Here is a 22857-nt window from a genome sequence, read left to right as displayed (position 1 = left end):
AACTAAAGGTCTCTGTGACTCTGAGTTGCTCGCTCAGTCTTTCTTTCTTTCTTTCTTTCTTTCTTTCTTTCTTTCAGAAGATAGATTAAAGATGTGAGATTATTCCCCACAACAAAAATAGTACTGACGATAAAATCAAAGCTTAGTGATGACGTTCGGATTTTAAAATACTAAGTTTTAGTCAATCTGGAGAATAGAATTCTGCTTTTAGTGTATTTGTGTTGATAACATCACAAAAGGCACAAGACTCGAGCTGATTAGCTGGAATCAAAGACTGACCCTACTAATAAAGACTTAAACCCTGCTAAGAAAAATGTTCAGTGTTATAAATTTACATCAAATGTACAAAACATAACCACTTAAATAACCTATTTTCAGGATTGCAGACCCCACCCTAAAGTTGATAGCAACTAAAAGGTTTTGTTTCAGCCATAAAGAATATAAGCAAAGGTATTTACTAGATAAATAAGCCTAAAAATATGTAAATAAAGAAGGAAAGAGGGAGGACTCAGTGTGGGAGGACTTGGTGTCTATATAGTCAGAACTAAAAAAGAAAATGTTCTTTCTTCCTCAAAAGAACAGTTGCCTATGTGTATTGTGAACACTCTAGAGGCGTGTGTCCATGGAAGCTTATTTAGGGGAGCGAAGATTTTATCTTTATTAAATAACAATTTAAAGCACAACTAGCTAAGCAAAACTGACTGACATGTTTTTCCAGAGGTGACAAACTATATATAAAGTGATGTTACAGAAACACCAGACTCAAACCGGTGCGGGGGGTTATGTAGACTGCTGATAGCAACCAGCAGGGTCTCCAACGCCCTGATTGCAACCCCAGTTTTGATGCACTTTATAAATAGATGTTTGTATGTATTCATAGCAGCATTTCAACATTTCACACAATTCTGTTTCTGTACTGGATTTGTACTGACTGATGACATAGATGACCTTGAGAGTCATAGCTGTGTCACAGGGGAACCCAATGGTGTGGTGTTGATTGTGTTAAGGCTTGGGTCACTTCATGGAGTGATGGATTTATTACTGGTGATCTGTTGCTCTTGAGGATGCATTGTGCCAACTGTGGGTCAGGGGAGCTGCGCTGGGTTCTGGTGAGGACCTCTTTGCCCTCAAGGGGTCATCTCACCAAACAGGTTGGTGTTATGGCCTTCCTCCCTTGGTGCTTCTAAGTTTCAGTCACTTCCAGTTGAACTGATGGGCGCCCAGCAGGTTAAGGGCTCTTTGGGGGTTTCCCCAGAGATGTTCCCAAGTCTAATTTTTTACAAGTGCAAAGTCTTTGGGGCAAAAGTCACAAATCTTTTGCCTCAAATCAGAATCAAGTCTCTAATGACTGAAGTAAACATTTTCTCATCCAATCCATGGCATCTAGTCCACCTCTTACTCTGTGTTGGTGTACAATCATGTACTGTTTATTCTAAGACCTAAATTACCAGATAAATATTAAGTTACTATCTTTCAATATTTTCATATTTATTACCAGTTATCATTTAACTATTTAATCTGCTACAGGCTACCTTTGTCCTTTACTACATGAGATAAGAACTGTTACTCAGACTCAAGTCTCAGATTCAACTCTGAACACTGGTACAAGTGTGTTCTGTCTGAGGTCTTTCATTTTTGCTACTTCTGGGTCTCAAGTCAAAGTCTCAAACTCAAGTCCAATATTTTTTTCCTCCTCCTTCTCCTCACTGTTGGGAGCCTTTGCTGCCCGTAGCTTCAGCTCCAGGATGACCGGGCTCCTGGCTTGGCCTGTGCTGGGGGGATGTGGCCGCGATGCTGGATACGGCGGTTCGGTTCCATGTCTCTTGTCCGAAGCTACCTGGCCGTTGCCGCTTTTGGGTGCTGAGATTTGCGAGGTTTCTGTCCTTTTCACTATATTGACCAGTAACATATAAAGTGTGTTTTTAATTCCATTATCATTTAAATGGATCAGCCTTATTCTTTCTCCCACTATCCTCCACCTTGTGAGAATTATCTTTATTTATTTCCCCGCTTGTTTTTAAATTCATCTCAGATCTTGAGTGCCTGCGAGCCAGGAAGTCAACCTAAAATGACTGTTTTTCTTCCCTCCCTCTAATTTTAGATAATCATTGTTATGCCCTAACTCCTTTATTTTAGCTCTAGTAATTAATGCTTTGTTTGTGCTGACAGTTTGGGTTAGTTCTAACAGCTACCACCAAGGCCTTCTCTAACGCTCTCCAGGCAGTGTGAAATATGTGATTTTATCAGAAATTTTTTTTTTCTCTACTGACCCAACAAAAACACAAACTTCTAGCCTTTGTTATGATCATGCACAGACCAAGAGTATGAATAATAGGAATTCATGCAAAGACAGTAGCACCATTGTTTTTGAGGAGGTGTGAAAGGTAGGTGGTTGACTTAATTTCACTGTTATTTTTAAACCGTATGTACCACAGAACTATGAAGAAAATATCATATCAGTGCATAAAAAACACAAATATTCACAATTTGCAATTATTACTAAACTCCAAAAGGTAGGTCCTTTGAAAATACATAGAATATTGTGAAACAATATGAGCGAATTGTCAATTTCCATGGTTTCATATAACAATTTTAGGGCAAACTGCCAGAGCTTTACGATACAATTGCAAAAATTCAAAAAGAAGGTTGGACTGGTCCTAAGTTTCAACTTTTATTTCTGGGGAGTCACAATATCAGTCACAAGCCAGTAAGGATATGGGTCTCACTACCTCGATGTCGAGGGAGTTGGACTCTTTTTAGGACATTTCTTTCCTTTTTATGTCATTATTCTTTTAATTCATCTTTTAATAAACCTGTATATACAAGGGCAAATATTTTTTGCAGCACTTAATGGGTTGGCATAGTTGTGATTTTGCATATGCAGACTAAGAAAAAAAGTAGTTTACAGAAAATATAATGACAGTGATTTAATATCTTTTATAAAATCTGTTCTAAGAATGTCACCTACAGGAACATTATGTTGTTGTTAGACTACAAAATAAAGGGAATATTAAAGAAAATCACCCCTCAGGCTGTTTAGTACGAAATATGACATGGTTCTCCGCATAAACAACCGTTGCTCTGCCTCACAAAGCATTTATTAATCTGTAAGCAAGAAAGCATTTTTCTGATACATAAAAAAAAAAAATCCCATTCCTGCTAAAATTTGAAATATTTGTGCTACTTTTTGCCTCCAGTTGAGCTGCATTAGGTAACTTTCAGGAGCAACACTTAGATGTACACCGTCAAAACACATTTTGACTTCAAGTGCAGCAGGCTTTGAGTTTGTTTCAAGCAGTGTGATTCACTGTAATTATTTTTTTCCCCTCCGCCTTACACTGTTACTGTTTTAGGTCACATTCCTCCTATCGCTGCATCTCAGAGCATATTCTCTTACAACGTCCATCGACCTCATGTTCGACTGACTGAATCATTCTAATTCAATTTTCCACCTCATTAAGCGCATTGTGTGGCCCTCCAAGACATCCATGAAACACCAAGGTTCAGTGAGGCACTTTTATTAAACTTTTCTCACACCATTTATACCTTGTGAAAGTTTTTACATTTTTATCATTTAAAGTCGCATTTGTCTAATAAAGGCTTTGTTGAAAGCATGAAGGCGTTCAAAAGCGTACACCTCCCTATTAATCTCTCAGGTTTTTGTGCAGTGAAGAAAATAACATTGTGATCAATTATTTTCGTTAAAACAAGATACTGATAGACCGCTGTCAGAGACGCTGTTGAAGCTAAATCAAAATGCGCTTTAACAAAGTTTTAGGTGTTAGGATGTACACACCTAGGTAACCAGGTCAATACGTCTCTGAAATTGAAACATTTTTGTAAGGATTTCTTGTAGTTTGTTTCTTTACATCACAAAAACTTTCTAAAGAGGTCAGGTACACTTATAAGAGTGATTTAGAGACATGTTTTTTGTCTTTATATTCACACTGTTCATCTCACACATTTAATATAACATCCAAAGATTCTGTTAGAAACCCAACTTGGAAAAAAAAGAAATGTTGTCTTAAAAATAGCCTCATATCCTGGTAATGAAAAATAAGACCCAATATCAAACCAGGTTTTAGTCATACTTATTGGTGAGCCTCATTACCAGCAAAGCTTAAGAACATCAGCCCACGCGTTACATTCACACTCACAGCACACACACAAACACGCACAAATCAGTGTGGAGGCAGGAGCACACAGGAGTGAAAGCAGTGGGCACACTACTATTGACTAGTTTGCAAGCTTAATAAAGCTGTTAACATGACAAAGGCAGTGTACATATAATCTGTCAGGCTTTATTTTAAACCATTAAGAACAAAACTGTAAGTATGGTGAGCTCACTCATGCACAATAGAAGATGTTGGAACTGGCCACTGGATAAGAGGATCTTTTAGACCTTTTCATATTTAACTAAATGTATTTACAGGTGTAGACAACTTTAAAATATAATACTATCATTTAATAAAGCATTGATTTGCATTTTTGGATCAATATGTCTTTAAAAGACCCAGTTGGAACTATTTTCAGTTTTCTGGCAAGGGCTGAATGATTTGTGCTAGGAATGTTTCAATGAGTTTCTAATGACATTAAGTGTAAGTAGCTTTCCTTCCTTTGGAAGGGAAATCTTCCCACAGCATAACAGATCCTCTACTATACTTAATGCTGGGCATGTGAGGGTTTTTCACTTATTTATCTTTAACCTGAAGAGTGTTTGTTGCTTCAGAAGTTAAATAATATCATCTGACCAAAACATGGTCCCAGTTAATGTCTCGGTAGAGTTACATAATTCGATAAAGCTTTCCCCTGGCATGTAGATAGTGATGAGGAAACCAGAAGTCCTAAATTACTAAATGTTTCTTGAATGTCTGATCAGTTTGAAAAGCCAAGCAAGCAACAAACTCTTTCCCATGCTCCCAAAAATGTATCAAATTTATTAAGATACTTCGGTTACCATTAAATCTAAGAAAATCAATACTCCAGTCACTACTTTACACAATTTGTTCAGTTATTTATTGTTTACAGCTTATCTGAGAGATGCATGGGAAATCAATTACAAACAAGCTCTTGCATTTGACAGTTCAATGAAAAAAATCAGCTTAGCATTAAAAGAAATTGACTACATAAACCTCCAAATCGAAGCCTGTTGAATTGACAATGCTGTTTTATACTTTGAGGAAATATGATGTTGCCATTCTTCCTAACGAGTTTCCCTTTTCTGTATAATTGGGATGGGCTTAGCTGTAAGTGCGCCCTAAAATCAGATTCTGTTTGGGGTTTTATTCAACCTTGGCACGAGTTGTCACCTCATCAGTGCTTCTTTTTCTTTTTTCATACTACCATTAGCAGATGCAAATGGCAACTTGATTAGTGATGGGAATGTTTGATTGGATGTTCGAGTTGAAGAAGTAAAAATGTTGACTTTCTCTTCCACAAGATAAAGTGAATCATATTGTCATAATTAATCTCAGGCGGTCGAGCACACATGTGTTGGCGATAGATTTTATGGGACCCCACTAAACAGATGTTCACATAAAATGACTGTCTTCACAGGTTTTAGAAGAAGGTGGGACGTCACAGCAACCCCTTCGTCCTCAGAGGACGATAGAAATTTTGCACATTTTTGCTTGTGAAGCACTTAAAAATCAATCTCCCAAAAGAACAATTATGAGTCCTGATGGTAAATCTGGCATCAGTTCATCTCACCTCTCATTTCTTTTGATAAATTGTCTGGTGCAGTGCCATGTTTCTCTGTTCCATCTGCTGACAGTGGATTCCCATACACAGATTGCTTTTAGTTCACATCTTTCTTTGGTACTTAGTATGTTTTGCTGAGCTTTGAGATGGAAACATTGCTCTAAGCTTTCACAGAGATGGTTTTTCTAATTTACTTTCAACAGCCTCGGGGGAATTCCGTGATTTTCATTCAGGATTGGTTCTTCCTCTTCTGTCAATTAAAAGTAGCAAAGAGGATGCACAGTAGAAACTCTTTACGATGTCAGTTTTCCCAGTTGAGGATTTCTTGTCTTTGGGATCGTGTTGCGTAAATAATTGCCTTGATAATTCCTTGTAAATAAAGGGGCTCAGGTTTTAACTAGGTCAGGTTGACATGTTCTGTTGCTTCCAGGAGATTTTGACCACAAGAGGTCAGCCACTGCAAAACATTAAGCAAACTGGACAGTTTTAAAAACAAATCCTGCTTCAAGAAGCAAGTAAACCCAAAGAAGAGAAAAGAATTTAACAGCAGCAGTTTCTACTGTAGGTAGTCAGGCCAACAAACAAAAAAAAAAAAATTCCACAGTTAAACCTCATTTTGTGCATTGTATTTTCTGTTCTATGTTCTCTTGTCTTAGAGTTTTGCCTGCTCAAATTGAAGGATGTTATGTTTGCTTTGATCTCAACCACTTGGTGCTTTACATGCATGCTCAGTCATGCCCTATCTCTAACTCTCCTGCTTTTTGGGAGAGAGAATTAGAGAATCAGCAAGATACGAAAAGCCCTTGAGGTGATTAACGAACCCCTGCAGAAACAGACTGCTCATAGAAATGAGCTAGCGTCAGTGGAAACTCCCTCTGCTACATTGTGTCACATTTATGGAGACTGAAAACCAACATGCTCTAAATTCCAAGCAATGAACCCTAATAATCTTGTGTTTCTGTTTTCTCACTGTGCCTGAATGAGGTTTTGTTGAGGGGAAAACAATATTTAAGCCTGATGGATTGCAATTCTTACCAACTAATGTTGTTTTGGCAGACTGATTGTCGCCAGCTAAGGTACCACAAATGCTTTTGGCCATCATTTACTCGTAACAGTTTACATATTGAATTACTCTCTGGGAAGATGAGGCAAAAACATACTTACCATAGGGTCTGTTTCGGCAGAAGAGGAAGTCTGCTTATAACGAAGATTATTGTGTTAAAGATAATCAGTGATCATCCGGGTGTTCGTATAGAGGCATTTTTTCATTTTTATGTCTTTAAATATTGCTTCATATAGCTCTGCCTTATCTTCTCATTTAAAAATATATTTCGCACAGTATTGCCAGTCTGGCTGTGTTTCAGTTACACCTCCGTATTAAAAAATCTGAGTCACAATAAAGGTGAAAACAAGTATGAGAAATTTCTGTCTGTGTTCACCAGTTCACCAAAAAATAGTTAACTTGTAGCTTCACCTATGTAAAGTATAATAAGCACATTGGCATTGTTCCAACTGTCAAGCAAGGTGGTGACAGCATCATGCTCAGAGTCTGTTTCACTGCAGGTAGAACTAGTGCTTTGCAGAAAGTGGATGGAGAAATGAAAAACAAATAGTATCTTTAAACTCTTCAAATTTACCTCAAAACAACAGCCTGGACAAAACTGGATGGTCCTTCAGGCCAATGACCCCATGCCCATGTCAAAACTGGACTGTAAGTGGATAAATCAGACTAACAACAATCCTCTGGGGACAGAGGACGCACATTCATATGATTAGATTTGTTTCACTCATTTCTTTTCATCTCCCAGTGAAAACAGAGTGATCCTGTAAACAGTGAAAGCCCAAGTTTTGTCTTCCTCATGGTGGCTCCGACTACATTCTGCATTAGATTCTCAGCATGCAATTTACAGACCAGTCTTCCAATTAGTAGAACTATGTATGTGTATGTCAGTTGTATGTTACTCCAAATTTAGTTTTATTCAAATTTATGTCAACAAATGTTGGAGACAGTTTTTAAAAAATGGCAACAAAGAGTGGAATGAGAGGAAGTTAGGATCAAGTACATAGTACATACATTTAATAAAAATACATAATTCTTTGTTGAAAGAAAAAAAAAGTTGCCTTGTAGGACGTGCGTCAGCTCCGCTGCTGTCACGTCCGTCTAAAGGATATAGTATTTAAAAATTCGAGCTGCACTCGAACGCACCACTACAGCAAACATTGGATTACCGTGAAAGCAACAAACTTGACCGGACAAAACGCCCACCGCTGCAGCGGTGTCCTCTAAGCTCCGGAGGGAACAGCAGGAACCCGAAGCCCTTCTTCCAGCGCTAAAACTGTGAGTATTGTCCATGTTGTGAGAATGTGACGTTTGTTTTTCGAGCAGTGTGTGGTAATGTTGTTAAACTTTATCCTGCGTATCACCAACGCAGGTGTGTTTTTTCCAGGATGCTCGACTGCGTATGTCCCGTGTCCGAGGAAGTGCCTAAGAAAGTTTGTCGTGTGCCGTAAAACAAAATGGATATTTTCTTAATGTTTCCGCCTTTTATGACGGCGATAGACACAACAGGGGTGGTCAAAGTTCTAAAACGTGAGGGGGCAAGGCTTTTTCTTTCGTAGAAAAATAGGTTCGAAGCGCTTGTATGCAGAAGACTTGAACAGAGCACTGACTGGGAGGCCTTGTGATAAAAGCTTTTTGCTTAAAAAGAATAAATGTTTAGGATATGATACTATAACTTATTAGATTATTTTTTATTTAATCAGTCTGACTTGATTTATAGAGCACTTTGTATAAAGTCAAATGTAACACAAAGTGCTTAAACCAAAGGGTCAAGAATGCACAAAAATAATCATGAGAAAAATTCAAACTAATAAAATGTAAAAGGTAAAAAAAAAAAACAACATGTCTTTGTTATGAAGGTAAACATTGAAATTCTTAAACAACAAATGCATTTTGTAACTTTGAAGAGAAATAACGATACAATATAATTTTTTTTGTTGAAAAGTAACCAAAATTGTAACTTTTTAAATGACTACAAAAGTTACTCAAGTTAATAAATCGGTCAGAAGATAACACGACAAAGAGATGCATAACGACCATAAACACACGCACTCATGCTTAATACTTAATGACAATTTGGAATAACTAATTGACCTAACAGTCATGCTTTTGGACTATAGAAGCCTGAACACCTGGAGAAAACCCACACATGCAAACTCCATGCAGGCGGACTGAGATTCAAACCCAGGACCTTCCTTGCCAAAGGGCCACCATGCTAACCTTTTATCTAGTATTACTAATTATATTCCCCTAACTGTAACTTGGTAAAAGGTATTTGTATAAAAATACTTATGGGTCAGATAATCGGTTTTTGAAGATTTCCACTTGCATTATTACCACAACCATTGTAATTTCTTTAGATTTATGTCATGGATGCACAAAGGTGCACTCTTGTTTTTTCATTAAACTGCATTGAAATTTGTGGTGGAAGCACAATATAATAAAGATTATAAGTAAAAAAAAATAAGTGTATGAACACCTTCTATTTTGAAGTTTCCATTGACTGATCCAGACCTTGTTTTAGAATTTGTTAGATGGCTTATTGAACTTACAATGTTTTTCTTATCTTTTCTTTTTTTTCCCCCCCCTGCTGTCGATTTGAAGGAAACACTATAGATCAGTTTAATGGATCTAAGTGCTTTCCACTCCCTGACATTTTATTTACAGACACAAGACCACACACTCTTCTCTATTAATCATTTAAAAGGATACGGCTTGTTTCGTGCTGTGAATAATGAAGGGACGTATGTTGTGACTTAAGAAGAGATGATTTTGCAATTTCTTATTTTATTTTTTTATCCTTGGGTTTCTCATAAATGCATCAGATACCTTCTGATATGGGAATACTGTAAGAAAGAGGAAAGCAAATCAAAGCTGTTCTTTTGTGTTTCTCAACACAAAACATGTTAACATGTCAAATGTGCTAAAGATTATGTAAACAATACCTCATAAATCAGCATTGAAATGCAAATTCAAATGTTTGTGCAGAAGAAACCACAAACTGATCTACTGCAGCAAGTTGCAATATGTAACCATTTATAAAACCACACTTCAAAATGTCTAATTTTTCCATCCATTGTTTGTTTTCCTTTTCTTTTACAGGAAAAAATAAAGTCTGTGTTCTCTGGAGCGACCTACAGCTAAGAAGATGTCAATGGCTTATAAAGATGACGAGGAAGACTGGTTGACAGTTTGCCTCAAGTACCTGCTCTTTCTGTTTAACTTTCTTTTTTGGGTAAGTGGCTTTCAGTAGGAAATATTTAATTGTGCCACTTTCTTTCTGCTGCGTTTTCTATAACAGAACAGGTTGTACAGCTCCAGAACAGCCACACAGAGTTTTGAAAAGTGTACATATTGTCAGCCTAAAGTGAGGTTATTATTTAGATTATTTGGGGTTTGCATGTAAATGAAAGATTACCATGAACTGGAGCATCATTGTGAGGTAGAAGGAAAAGGACGCATGGTTTTCAGTTGAGAAAAATCTGCCAACAGGACAGTTGTGCAACACTCAGACCTGACCTAGGGGAAAGTAGCAAGAAGAAAGCCATTGCAGTATGAGCTTGAGCTGTTTTGCAAAGATAATTGACTATAATAATAATAATAATCAGTCTTTGCATTGCTAACAATCGGCAGCTTTTAAAAATAACTTTATCATCTAAAGTTATTTTTCTTTAGATGATAAGGCGGGGTATGAATACAAAAGCGTGCTGCGCTTTTCAGATTTCTTTAAGAAAAGAAAAAAGATCGTTTTTTTACAGCATTTAAAAGATTTGACAGATTTTTGTAGTCAGTGAAAATGTTAATATATTTTTTTCTTGATATGAAGCTATTTCTGACTGGGTTCCTTATCATAGTAATGTCTCTTTAACTTGCGATATCTTTCTGTGAATAAGAAGATCTTGCTGTAGACTTAAAAAGGAAGGGAGGATGACGGTAAAATGCTTTCTAAGGCATTTCCTATTTGTCAGCCTGTGAACCTCCTGAGATGTGAAAAACAGATCTAGAACCTCCCTGGGTCAGTCACTCAGTATTGTTTGGAAGGAAGTAGTCATTATGCCCTTTTCTTACTCTCCCAAGTCTCAGTGCTCCTGTGGGTGTTTTTTTTTTTTTTGTGCCACTTTTCTATGTTTCTCCTCAGGTTTCCTCTCTCTTTTCTCCCCTCTGCCCTAATTTATGACCCGTTTTGTACTTTTCCACCGTCCTCTGACTCATCTAATGGCACTCTTCCTTTTCTACAAAAGTGCTGTTATATCATGCTGGTCTTTTTTTTACACAGTTATTTGCAACATATTTTTGAAACACTGATTACATTGTTTTTTTGGGGGGTTTTTTGCACTTGCAGGTGGGTGGAGCTGCAGTCTTGGCTGTAGGAGTGTGGACCCTGGTGGAGAAGAGTGACTACCTTAGTCTATTGGCCTCCAGCACTTTTGCTGTTTCAGCGTATATCTTGATCCTGGCTGGCAGCCTAGTGGTTGTTACTGGCTTCTTGGGCTGCTGTGCTGTTATCCGGGAACAGAGAAGCTGCCTTTCCACGGTGAGACACGAGTTACAAGACATTCATGAGAGTTCCTGTTCAAATCTTTCCTTCTAGTCACAATGATATGAGGGGATCAGTTAGTTTTTCGTGTGTCTGCGTTGTGTGGCTTCTAACTTGCTTAATAATGTAATACATTACACTTGCGTCACTTAAAAAAAAAAAAAAATTTACATTTATTTTATTTCCTAGCTAAATCTATCTATCTAATCTATCATCTAAAGGTAAGACAAAATGTGGGATGACATAAACTTGAATGAGAGGAAGGGAAAGAAGAGGGTTTGCTTTCTGGAATAATTAGCTCAACATTTATCTTGTATGCATATGGAATAATAAGAAATAGGAAATATATGTACAGTTCAGAGTTTTACATAAACTCACAATCAGCAGGAATTCTATATTCATTGTGGGACTTTAATGGAGGAATTTGACTTTAAAATTTAATGATATTGTTGCTACATGGACCACCATATTAAGCATTTTTAGCAGCTTGAGAACAGATTGTAACTTGTGAACTTGATTTGCATTTGTTTATGCTTGTGCTAAAACGTATTGTATTTGCACCCTTGAAATGTATGTAACAATATAGCGCTGCCCCAGAAGATTAATTTTTTTTGTCTTTTACTTTTAGCCATAATGTAAAACAATTCTTAAGGGAAATGTGTGTTTTAGTTTATGGGTAGTGTTAAAGACGAATGTCATTAGTAAACTTGGTATTTCAGTTATATTGAAGCAAATTCTACTATAGAATCTGCATTGTTAATTTGAAATAGTGCCACCAATAAGTTTAATAAATTGTAGAACCATGTCCTTAATGCAGATTTTCTCTAATGTAAGGCTGCTAAAAATTGGAAAAATTGAAAAATGTATATTTACACTCCAACCGATATCTGAATAAATCTCTCTTACCAAGAGGCAGAACACTGCACACTTATTGTAGCCATTAAAAACCTTCTGCTGGATGTTTAATTTTCTGATTTGGCAGTATATTCATGGATATTGATTAGTTTACTTAAATGGAGTTAAAAGTATTTTGAGCATATTTGATATATTTCCAACATGATTGAGGGCAGGGCCTTTCCAGACGTCTAATGTTAGCCTCCTGTTCGATTTTCCAAAAATCATCAATAACGTGTCACCATTTTGACCTTATTGACCCAGTGTGGCTTTGAGAAAATCTACAGTGATGTTAAACTAGTACATCCAGTTTGAAATTAAAATCTTTGAAGTTTTTGTGAAATTATTCCAATCCGAAAGATGAATAAAGATTTAAGAGATTTTAAAACCCAAATTATTATTCTTATGCTGATGGGGAGTGTATCTACTCTACCACTTGTTATTGAGGAAGAAGGTGGACATTAGTAATTGATATTTGCCTCTGATGCTCCAGTTGAATGGTCCTAAGTTACCCTTTGAACACCTCCAACCCAAATCATCACTCTCTTGTACATCAATTTGTGCTGCTTCTGCACAGGTACATCACACCTGAGCAGGAGCACAAAAATGGATCTCTTCTGTGCCAACCTTGTTTTAAAGGTCTGTCACAAGGTGGTAACAAATGACTCTGACGAGGCTCTCAGTGTCCTCATTATTTTACAAGGAAGGGGCCCACAGGGACAGAAGCAGGTGGGAGGTGAATGTTCTCTGCTGCAGGTCTATTTATAGGACTGCCTATCAACTGTTGATGGATGCAGGAATATGAGAGAGCAAGGTGCTTGCAGGAGATACAAGTTAGATGCATAGAGGGTTATAGGAATATGCTGTGTATTTTTGCTTTAACACCAGCAGCCTCCATTCACTGTTTATAGATTGTAATTGGGAATGAATAATGCTTGGATGGAGCGTTTGCTCTTTCTGTTCTCACAGAAAATTACGTATTTCTTTTGTAACCCAGAGAAACTGTGGTTTCTGTATGACACCATTAATGATAACATTGCAGCAACAAAGTACCACTTTCTACAGGCAAGATAATTAAGTATTTACAGTTCACAGTGGTATGAAAACATATTGGCCCCTCCTTACCTGACGGCTTACTTTTTTTTTATATCTGTGACTTCCATCTCTTCTTTTGGCAAGGTTTGTTACACTGCAGAGTAGAAATCAGTCAGTATATAGAACAACATCTGAACAGCTTGGTTTTTGCTGTGGCTGGAAGAGTATGTCAGTCAAATAAATTATCTGTAGTTTTCACAATGATGCGTCACATAGTAGGAATTTTAGCTTCTTGCTTTTCTTAACTTATTGCTAATAAAGTCAATTTGGCTGATCTCATATTTGTTAATCTTCATAGATGTTTCTGTAGTGTGTCACAACCTGCTAACATGCTATATATAGTGTTTTTGTTATTGCTTATTTTTCAAGAATTAATTAACTAAGATAAACATCACTCCTCTTAGAAAAAAACTACCCACACGCATGCCTGTCTCATCATGTAACAAAGCTATTTTCTTGTGTATACAATTTTGCTTTGTAATTTTTGTTTTTTGTATTTTTATCTTCATATTTTTTTTAATTAATTTTCTCCTTTAAGGGTCTTGTATTCTGTAAGGCTGATGCAAATCACCTGAGGCGTAGCTGCAAAATACTAAATGTGTTTTTAAAGAAATTTGGCAACCATAACACACATGAAAGAGATTTTTCATAATCTTCAGCTACCAGTTTGAACCAAGTCCCTATAAGAACCGCTTGGTCTGGATAATGCTTGTTCCATAAAGTGACGTTTCCTTCTGAATCACTGCATCACTCACTCACTTTCCCTAAACAGACAGGCTAATGAGCCCAAGTCCACCAGTTAACCAGTATAAGTTCACAAAGAAGCACAGATGTCATCTGGCTGGACAAAACCACACCAAACATTCTCTATTGAAGCTGTAGACTGTTGATATTCGTTGACGTTTGCATCCCACTAAAGTGTAAAGTGGAATTTACCTGATTTTGCCAAGTTGATTCTAAACGAGAACAGTTAGGTAAAATGGCCATATTATTCTCCAGTAGTTCCCGTTGCATCCCTGCAGATGTTTACTACCAGTAGTTTGGCGTTACTTTGTTGGCCACTGTGCTAACATCTGTCTCTATAATGGGCTTTGGAGAGGTATCAGCAGAGCTGCGGTTACACCATTTTGTCCCGCTCTGACAGCTTGGTCTAATTAGTTCTGTGTGCTTGTGTTTTGTGCAGGACCCATTTCACAAATAAATGTGTTCTTATTATGTGAGCCAAGAAAAGTTCCGTTTTTATCTTGCTCATTAGGCATACATAGACAGTAACTTGTTTGGCACAGTTTCTTTCTATGTGATGTCTTTTGTTTGTTTGTTCACAAGTTCAGATTTTTAAAAAATAGATTTAATTTGACATTTCAAGCAGTATGAATGTTTTTGTTCTTTTAGTGACCAAGATCACAGTCATTTTTTGAATACTTTGATTTTGATTAAAAAGAAAAAAAAAATTAGATTTGCAGTTGGATTCATGCAGGACCCATTTAGAGATTCTCCAAAGAAATCAGATTCCACAGGCTGTCAGACTGTATCCTACTCGTCTTGTTTTCCGGCAGCATTGCCATCTGTGTCAGAAGTGACGCATGCAACTGAATGACAGATGATGGAAATTTATATTGAGCCGTCACAATTTGAAGCAGCTTGAGCTGCTGAAAAGTTGGTTCAATTGACAACTCTGTGGATGATTGTGACGCTAAAATGTCTCAATGCTTTAAAATACTAGGACTAATTTATCAAATTTCTCCTCTTGTCCTTTTGTCTAATTTTCAGTATTTCTTCTTCCTGCTGTTAATATTCTTGATTGAGTTGGTGGCTGGCGTGCTGGCTTATGTTTACTACCAGAGGGTAAGTTCTGAACGCTCATGATTAAACTTTAAGATGTACAGAAATGAAATGCACTACGAAAGGGATAACTGCACTTGTAAAAGTTCAGGGGGTTGAGATTCATCTGCAGTAGCAGCAATATATTTATTCAAGATTTTATGCGACAGACCATCTCGAGCAAAATTATAACTTTAAATTGACAAAACAAGTACACATGATTTTCAACAAATCCCCCCCCCCCCCCCCCAAAAAAAAAACATGCATTTGGAAAGGTACACATTTGTATTTGGCCTCCTGTTATCTACAATTGAAACCTGGTGCTGCCTGCTGCTTTCAGTATTTACCAGAGTCATACTGTGTAATTTAGTCATGGTTATGTAAAGTTGTTCTGTAAAGGTCTCCAGCTTTGTTAGAGAGCAGTCATGAACACATGACAGTAACCACAGCAAAAAGGTTTAGGATAAAATTGTGGGGAATTTTGATTTTTCAAGCTATAAATCAATGAAAATTGCCCTAATTTTTTACTGATGTTTTTTTGTTTTCTTCAAAAAACCCAAGAGTTTTCAGATTTGAGGCATGTAATTAACACGAGAAGAAAAGATTTTTCTGTTTGTCAAATCAAAATGTTCTTTTTCTTTAATTGGAGAGGTTTCATCTCTGATTATGGCTTTCAGAATTTTCACTAGTAGACTGCAGTCAGATCCAAGGGAAAATGGTACATTTCAACTTAAACCTATTTTTTAGTTACACAAATAAACAAACAAAAAAAAGAACTTTGTGCTTGTTGCCCCAAGATTCAGTATTTTGCTGTTTTGGGTATGCTTAACATGTTTCAGAATAAATCACCTAGTACACTCAGTACTTCTCCTTCATTAAAATAAGTGTCTCCTTCTTCTTTGCTCTCATTTTGTGCCTCTTCTTCTCTTTGTATTTTTTTATAGCTGAGTGATGAACTGAAGGAGCACCTCAACCAGACAATGACTGAGAATTATGCTCAGCAAGGGAAGGACACAATCACATCAGCAGTGGACAGACTGCAACAAGATGTATGATAGATATTTGAAAGTTAATCAATGTGGTTGAGTTTATGTCTCCACTTGCTTGCTCTGTCAGCAAGCATAACCAAGTACACTTGTTGTTAATTACATGGATGTAACTTCAAGCTTTGCCTAAAAATATTGTAAAACTCATGATACTGTGGTGGTCATTATAGTTGACATAAGAAGTTGTTCCAAAACAATCCTTCATTGAGATTACACACTCAGTGTAATCTCAATGAAGCAGAAGATTAGCTTTCAATTACAGGAATTATAAACCTAGAAAATTATGATGTTGGGAGATGAGTTGCACCAAAGAAAAAAGATTTATTTTTATCCTAAATCAGTTTTTCATGTTTCCATGCTTTAGGTTGATAAGACACCAGCCAACCCCTTGCTTTATTTTTTTGTTTCTCCAGTTCAAGTGCTGTGGCAGCAACAACTCTCAGGATTGGATGCTGAGTGTGTACATTAGGTCAGAGCAGTCGGGGAACAGGGTGGTGCCTGACAGCTGCTGTAAAACCATCACGCCTGACTGTGGCAGGAGGGACCATCCCTCAAACATCTATAAAGTGGAGGTGAGTGTTCATCTCCTCACGGAAAGGTGGTAAGTGCCATCCTAACTGATCTTAAAAGCCTTTGGAAACAAAGTCCATGTTATCTAGTGTTGTCACATGGAGAAGACAAGTAACAAAAGTATCCGTGGTCCTTGTAATTGTCATTTATAAACTTCAATATATTTTCATGGGATTCAGAAGTGTATAATTGTGAACTATTAGAAAAGGAAGGAATATTTTTTCTATATTTTAGTGCAAAATCCTTTTTTTTCCCCCTTTTATAATTTACAATACATAGATTGTCTGCTAAGGCATAAACATGACTTCTTCAACACTATGAAATGGTCATCACAAACAATTTATGATGCATGCATTTGTAATATTTTAGGTTTAGATTAAAAACGCAGTACATTTTATAGTTTTTGCACTATTGCATTTTTTAACTTTCTCTTGGGGACCAATGCTTAGATGACAGCAAGCTGAGAATATATTAAGTAAATAATAATGAAAAATCCCTTTTTTTCCCCTGTGGGAAGTTTTCTTGTTTGCTGCAGAAGTTTTTATTTACTTGTGTAGAAATGCAAACAGTGTTCTGTCTGTTTATTGGCTTCTCTTGTAAATGACTTCTTTACCCTCTCCAGGGTGGTTGCATCACTAAGCTGGAGCAGTTCCTTGCAGACCATCTATTGGTTATTGGTGCGGTGGGAATTGGTGTGGCCTGTCTTCAGGTAAGTAGAACATGACAGTGTGATAATGTTGTCTAGAGAAGCAGAATACTGCTCTCCATGGAAACAACAACAAAAAATCTACCTTAATCAGACTTTATTTTATAAAATAATGAGCCTCTGGCCTCTGTTGAATAGAGAGAATACACAATGCCGGTGGACCGGTTTTTAATCTTTCCATTACTGAAAATCTAACATGGCAGGTCAGAAACCTTTATATATATTAGTGTTTTTCCATTTTACACTGATGACTCGGCTTCATCATCAGTCCTTTTTATTTGTTCCATGCTGAAATGGACCCATGCTTTTAAACACCGTGAAGCTGTTTGACGCATATACTCCATTCTGCCATACCATTCTGTTTACCGCATGCAAAAACACTTCTGATGAGAGCATGAACAAAAACATCCAAAAGTGCTCAGAGGTGTTGCATCATTCCACTAGAAATTTATCCTTTGAGCTTTATTGATGGACTCTGTCCAACAGACTTACTTTCTAGCGTACAAAAATGTTTAAGGTGAATTGTAATGCTGTATTTCATTTTTATAAGATAAAGTGATTTTCAAGCTGGTGGTCAGTAGGAACATAAAAAAGACTTATGTAGTGTTCTGTTTGTTTTTTGGTAGTTGACTGCTTTCCTGTTGATCTGCAGCATCTTATTAGTTTGTGGCCACCAAGCCCGTTTTCTTGCTCTCAAAGGAAATTTCTGGCCCATTCTGCAGTCTGTTCAGTTTTAATTGAGCATCAGAACGCTAATGAAAAAAAAAAAAAAAAGAGGCTTGAATTGGATCCGAAGCAGTGAAGACTTGAAATGGGAAAAGATAAGATGTTGCATTATCGATGGATAGTGCTGTTCAGAAATGAGTAAAATTCAGCTTTCCATTTACTGTTGCTATAAAAAGTGTTTCATTCCAAAAGCATCAAAATGGATAATGCCGACCTCAAAAAGAAGAGGTTGATTATGAAGAACATTCTATGTGCATCGATGGGATCGATTCATCAGTTTTTTTTCAGAATTCTTTAGTATAGAAAATAAAATTAGTGTAGAAAAAAGCACTGCTAACTTTTTATCTTTAAATTTATCACTGTATGAAATCGGGGCTCAACAAAAACAAATGATGAAAACAAAATCCAGCTTGCCCACAATCAAAATGTATGCTTCAATATCAGTCATTTTTTGTATGTAACTGTACCACTGGAAAAAGCAAATGTATTTTATTCACAATAATATGGTAAGTGCTCTACCATCCTCTAAGTCTATATTCAGGGATCCTCTGCATTGGGGTGAATTTGAAATCATATTTCATTTGATAATTTTCCACGTACAGCACAGAGTGAGCAGATTTTTATTTTCTACTGCCTAAATAATGGATTATTTTGCTTCTTTTTCCACATTACAACTTGTGTTTTTGTCAAACTCTTAGAGAGAATCTATAAACACTAGAGCCAAAGAAGATGTTACTGTATGATATCTGTATGTGATGTCAGTTTGGGTCAGTTGACCTTTTTTTTTTTTAAATATGAAATTTGTCATCTGATGAACGACCAACGCTACTTAAATAACCGTGAAGGTACCAAATGACCAGTGGCCATTGTTTTATGTTTTGTGGAATTTGTCCAGATTGTTTGCAGACCTGCTTTAAGTTTAGAAATATGGATATTTGAGTTGGACCTGTGGGAACTTTGCTGTTTATTAATCTAAGCCTTTCCATTCCATATGTTTGCTTTTTTCTTCGTGGCACATCCTTACATCATCTCTCATTCACTCTAACTTTTTGTCTGTTACTTAACATGGCAACATAATTTTTTTTTGTTTTATATGTTTGTTGTTAACCCAGCAACTGTACTATATTATTCTGACTTACATGCGTTGCAAATGTCTTTGTTTTATATGTTTGGTTTCACTGTAGCTGGCCGGGGCACTCTTGACAGCCTGCTTTATCTATCTGCTCTATAAGGAAGAGGAAGAGGACTTTGGTGCATTGTAATTTGGCTCTAGAGCTCCTTGGTGCTTTTAATCAAATGGATAGACAAGGTTGGAAGGTGCTGTGTGGATATTCGACTGCATGTTTGTCCTTGTTTGCCTTCATGCTCTGTGCCAAACATAAAATCTGCTGTCTGCATGTTCACAGAATGAAATCCGTTTTGTTGATTTTATTTTTTTATATTTTTGTCTTTGTGCTGTCTAAAGCATGCATCTGCATGGCTTTGTACGAAAATATGCTGCTAATGCATGTTATTGTAATGGGAAGTCATGAAAAAAATAAGGTTGCCAGTGAATGGCTTAGTTAAACAAAACTGCCCAGCTGCTTATTGTGTATTTCCATAGGTAATAGGAAGTAGTTTGTCTGTTTTCACACAGCTCCATGTTTTAAAATGCCTTTGTTGTCAGAAAAGGGGAAAGCTACAGTAAATAACTTGAAGATTATTAAGTATTTGGAGGGTTTTTTTTTCATAGAATTTCTAAATCAAAGTTATATAAAAAAAAAAAAAACAGGACAAATGAGCATTTACATATTTATATGAGACGATAGTGGCGTCAGTGGTAGGAGTTCAGTGGTGGGTTGTCGGTTCGGTTCCCACTGCATCTAATTCTTTATCCTTGTGCTTAACCCGCCCAAGATCACAAGTATCAGCAGCAACGAGGCTGATAGCTGACAGCCTCGCCTCTCAGTGTGCAGCTGTCAAGTACCTTGTTACCATCAGCGTGGGATCCTATGGACTTGATAAAAATGTAAAATTTCAATGTAAAATAGAAAAAAAAAAATCTATGCATCTGATTCCTGTGGTGCTATATATTCATGCAACATCTCCAGTACAAGGCTAACTGTAGCATATCTTCCCTCTGTTTTGGGATTTATCATATGTTTCGAAGCATATGGTCGCAGTTAATTGCATGCAGACATAACTCGAAGAAAGTTTTGTGATCTTTTTATAAGCAGTGTTTAACTCTACACATCATGAAATTTATTGACTAGTGCTTTTCAGCTGCTCTCAATGCGCCTTTCTATCAAATTTACATCTACCTGAACACAGCAAACAGATGAAATCACACAAGTGGCTGTGAATGCCAGTGCAAGCTATGCATGTCATATGTCTCTCTTATGGTGCACCTAACACAAAATCATAAAGGTACAATGATGATCTTGTGGAGTTGTTTTGTCAGGGATTCCAATAGAAATGATCCAAAATGCCCTTTAATTTACTGTAGTATTTTTTGGATTTTGGGACATACAGTGTCCCACTCAGTAGCACTGTTGTCCTACAGTAAGAAGACCCCTGGAAATCCTGGTCTAGAATCTGCACAGAGTTTCATATTCCTCTTACAAGTGTAGATTCTCTCAGGTCACTTTGGTGCTGTCCAAAAACATGACTGTGTGTTTGTGATGGTTGGTTGACCTGTCTAGTGTGTACCCCGCCTGCCCAATGGCCGCTGGAAACTAGTATAGAAGATTGATGGATTGATTTTCACTTTCTGCTTATCTGTGAACTAGGACCTTGTGAGTAGGATGAATTAATTTTCACAATCAATTGTAACTTTGTTTCTAAAACTTTTAAAGTTGCAGTTTAGTCAGAATATCTTGAGTTTCTTAAAGGTTTCGAAACAGGAATCAAAGTACAGATATTTGTGTCTGAATATATGCACACTTTCCCACCACCTCCTGCTTCATTTTGTTTGTTTTTGCAAGCTTGTGGACACATGCTGATGTTGCGGTAATGACTGCTTTGGTCCACCCCCCATTGCCATAGTAACCAGCTTCATACTTTCAAATAGCCTCCGACTCCATCACCTTTTAACCCTTCACTGCTCTTGAGTCAACAGCTTTAAATGTTTCCACAGAGTCCCATGGAGAGCATTTGACTTAACACTTGCTGTTTTCAGATCTGTGGGATGGTGTTCACCTGCTGCTTGCACAGAAGGATTAAGATGGATCCTTACTAGACGTACAAGACCCAACAAATCACCGGTAACATGCAAATGTGGCAAAGCCTACCGACACCTGACTTCCACATCTGGATCTGGGATTACAATCAGACAATAGTGAGTGAAGTGAAGTTTACATGCAGCACTGTCAGAAACTAATTAAGCCGTTGAGTCTTATTTCTACAAGAAGAAGATATATTTATTTGGCTTACATGCATGATTTAAATGGAGATGAACGATTACCTTCTGTAACTAATGCAAAAATAAAGATTAGTCTTTTTCCCCCCCTTACTTAGTACAGTATCATCAGTTTTTGAGAGCAAACAAGCATTTATAAAAGACACTGGCTACACTTGTCATTGTTTATGAAGAGATGGAACATAATGTGCCTTTTTTCAAGATTGTGTTTATTATGTGCCGAGTGCCTTGAAGCTTTAAAGGAAATATGACAACACAACATAGTAAAGTGTATATTTATTGGTGGTTAGTTTAAATGTTTCTATCAAAACTATAATGCTGAATTTTACATGATTAATCAAAGTTAACTCGTCATAGTTGCAACACTACCAGAGTTTGCCCACAGGTTATTTCTTACAAAATGCCAACACATTTTTGAATTTAGAACTCCACCTAGTGGACGCAGCTCTCAATTAAAAACAAGCCACAGTTTTGTAAAAGACATGGATGGTAATCTGGTTTCGTTTTCTATAAAATGTTAATTTTGAAATTATTCCGATATTGATGTTTTCACATTAAAGCAAAAAATTTATTTAATCTCTTTTTGTCGTCGTTAAACTTTCTACTGAAGATATGAATATTTTAAATTAGAAATGTGTTCCTCATTGTTACTGTTTCTAGTAGTAATCATTGTATCATTTAATCTGATTAAAAGAATTTATCATTGCCAGTGTTGTATTTTATTTAAGGGTACTAACTTATGAGTATTGTTGCTAATGAACTAGTATCTCTGGCATGTGGTTGCTATTGATTGGTTGACCAATATAATTGTTCTGAAGCTTATAAGTAAATGTAATAAAGATTTTTTTTGCATTAACTTTTTAAAGAAGTTAACACCACTGCTGGTTGACAGATGATTGCATATTTTAAAATATTTGTTTGGTAGTTAATAGAATAATTGGCACAATAATATAATTGGTTTATCAGGGTTAATTTAGAAGGGTACGAAAGTCCTGTTTCCTGTTGCCTGAGTAGTTCATCTTCATTGTAACCACAAGAGGGCGACAAAGACTTTTTGTTTGAAATTAGGACACCTTTTCATCTAATCTGTCGCCGTGCATGGATTGATCTCATTTTAAAAACACTTCTCAAAAGTGCTACAAGTCCTTAACGCTTCTTTTTTTGTTAAAACTCTTCTCTGCTCTATCCATCCTGTATTCACTAGTTTTGTTTTATTTTTTAAAATATGCTTACTAGTTTTTAGTTGGTGCATTACAGCAAAACAAGCATCCAGTTGTTGCATGCACCAAGGCGAACTTTTTTTCC

At 36.6% G+C, this 22857-nt stretch overlaps 1 protein-coding gene across 3 annotated transcripts; it reads left to right on the top strand.

The window, feature by feature from the left end:
* The first annotated feature begins 7889 nt into the window (after nt 1-7889).
* Nucleotides 7890-22261, top strand: tspan11 (tetraspanin 11). 3 transcript variants are annotated; one of them, XR_003598965.1, is made up of 9 exons: nt 7890-8038; nt 9863-9995; nt 11103-11294; nt 15057-15131; nt 16052-16156; nt 16567-16725; nt 17346-17432; nt 19340-19472; nt 21313-22261. XR_003598965.1 is itself a non-coding variant. In XM_028044417.1 (9 exons), the coding sequence occupies exons 2-8, from the start codon at nt 9909-9911 to the stop codon at nt 19415-19417; spliced, it is 783 nt and encodes a 260-aa protein (XP_027900218.1). In that variant the 5' UTR covers nt 7890-8038; nt 9863-9908; the 3' UTR covers nt 19418-19464; nt 21313-22261. The 3 variants fall into 3 exon arrangements, 2 of the variants coding, with proteins under 2 accessions (XP_027900218.1, XP_027900220.1); XM_028044417.1 differs by having other exon boundaries at nt 19340-19464; XM_028044419.1 differs by lacking the exon at nt 19340-19472.
* Nucleotides 22262-22857: the final 596 nt, after the last annotated feature.

The sequence above is a fragment of the Xiphophorus couchianus genome, chromosome 17 (assembly GCF_001444195.1).
Source record: "Xiphophorus couchianus chromosome 17, X_couchianus-1.0, whole genome shotgun sequence".
NCBI lineage: Eukaryota > Metazoa > Chordata > Actinopteri > Cyprinodontiformes > Poeciliidae > Xiphophorus > Xiphophorus couchianus.
This window is presented reverse-complemented; position numbering and strand designations above follow the sequence as displayed.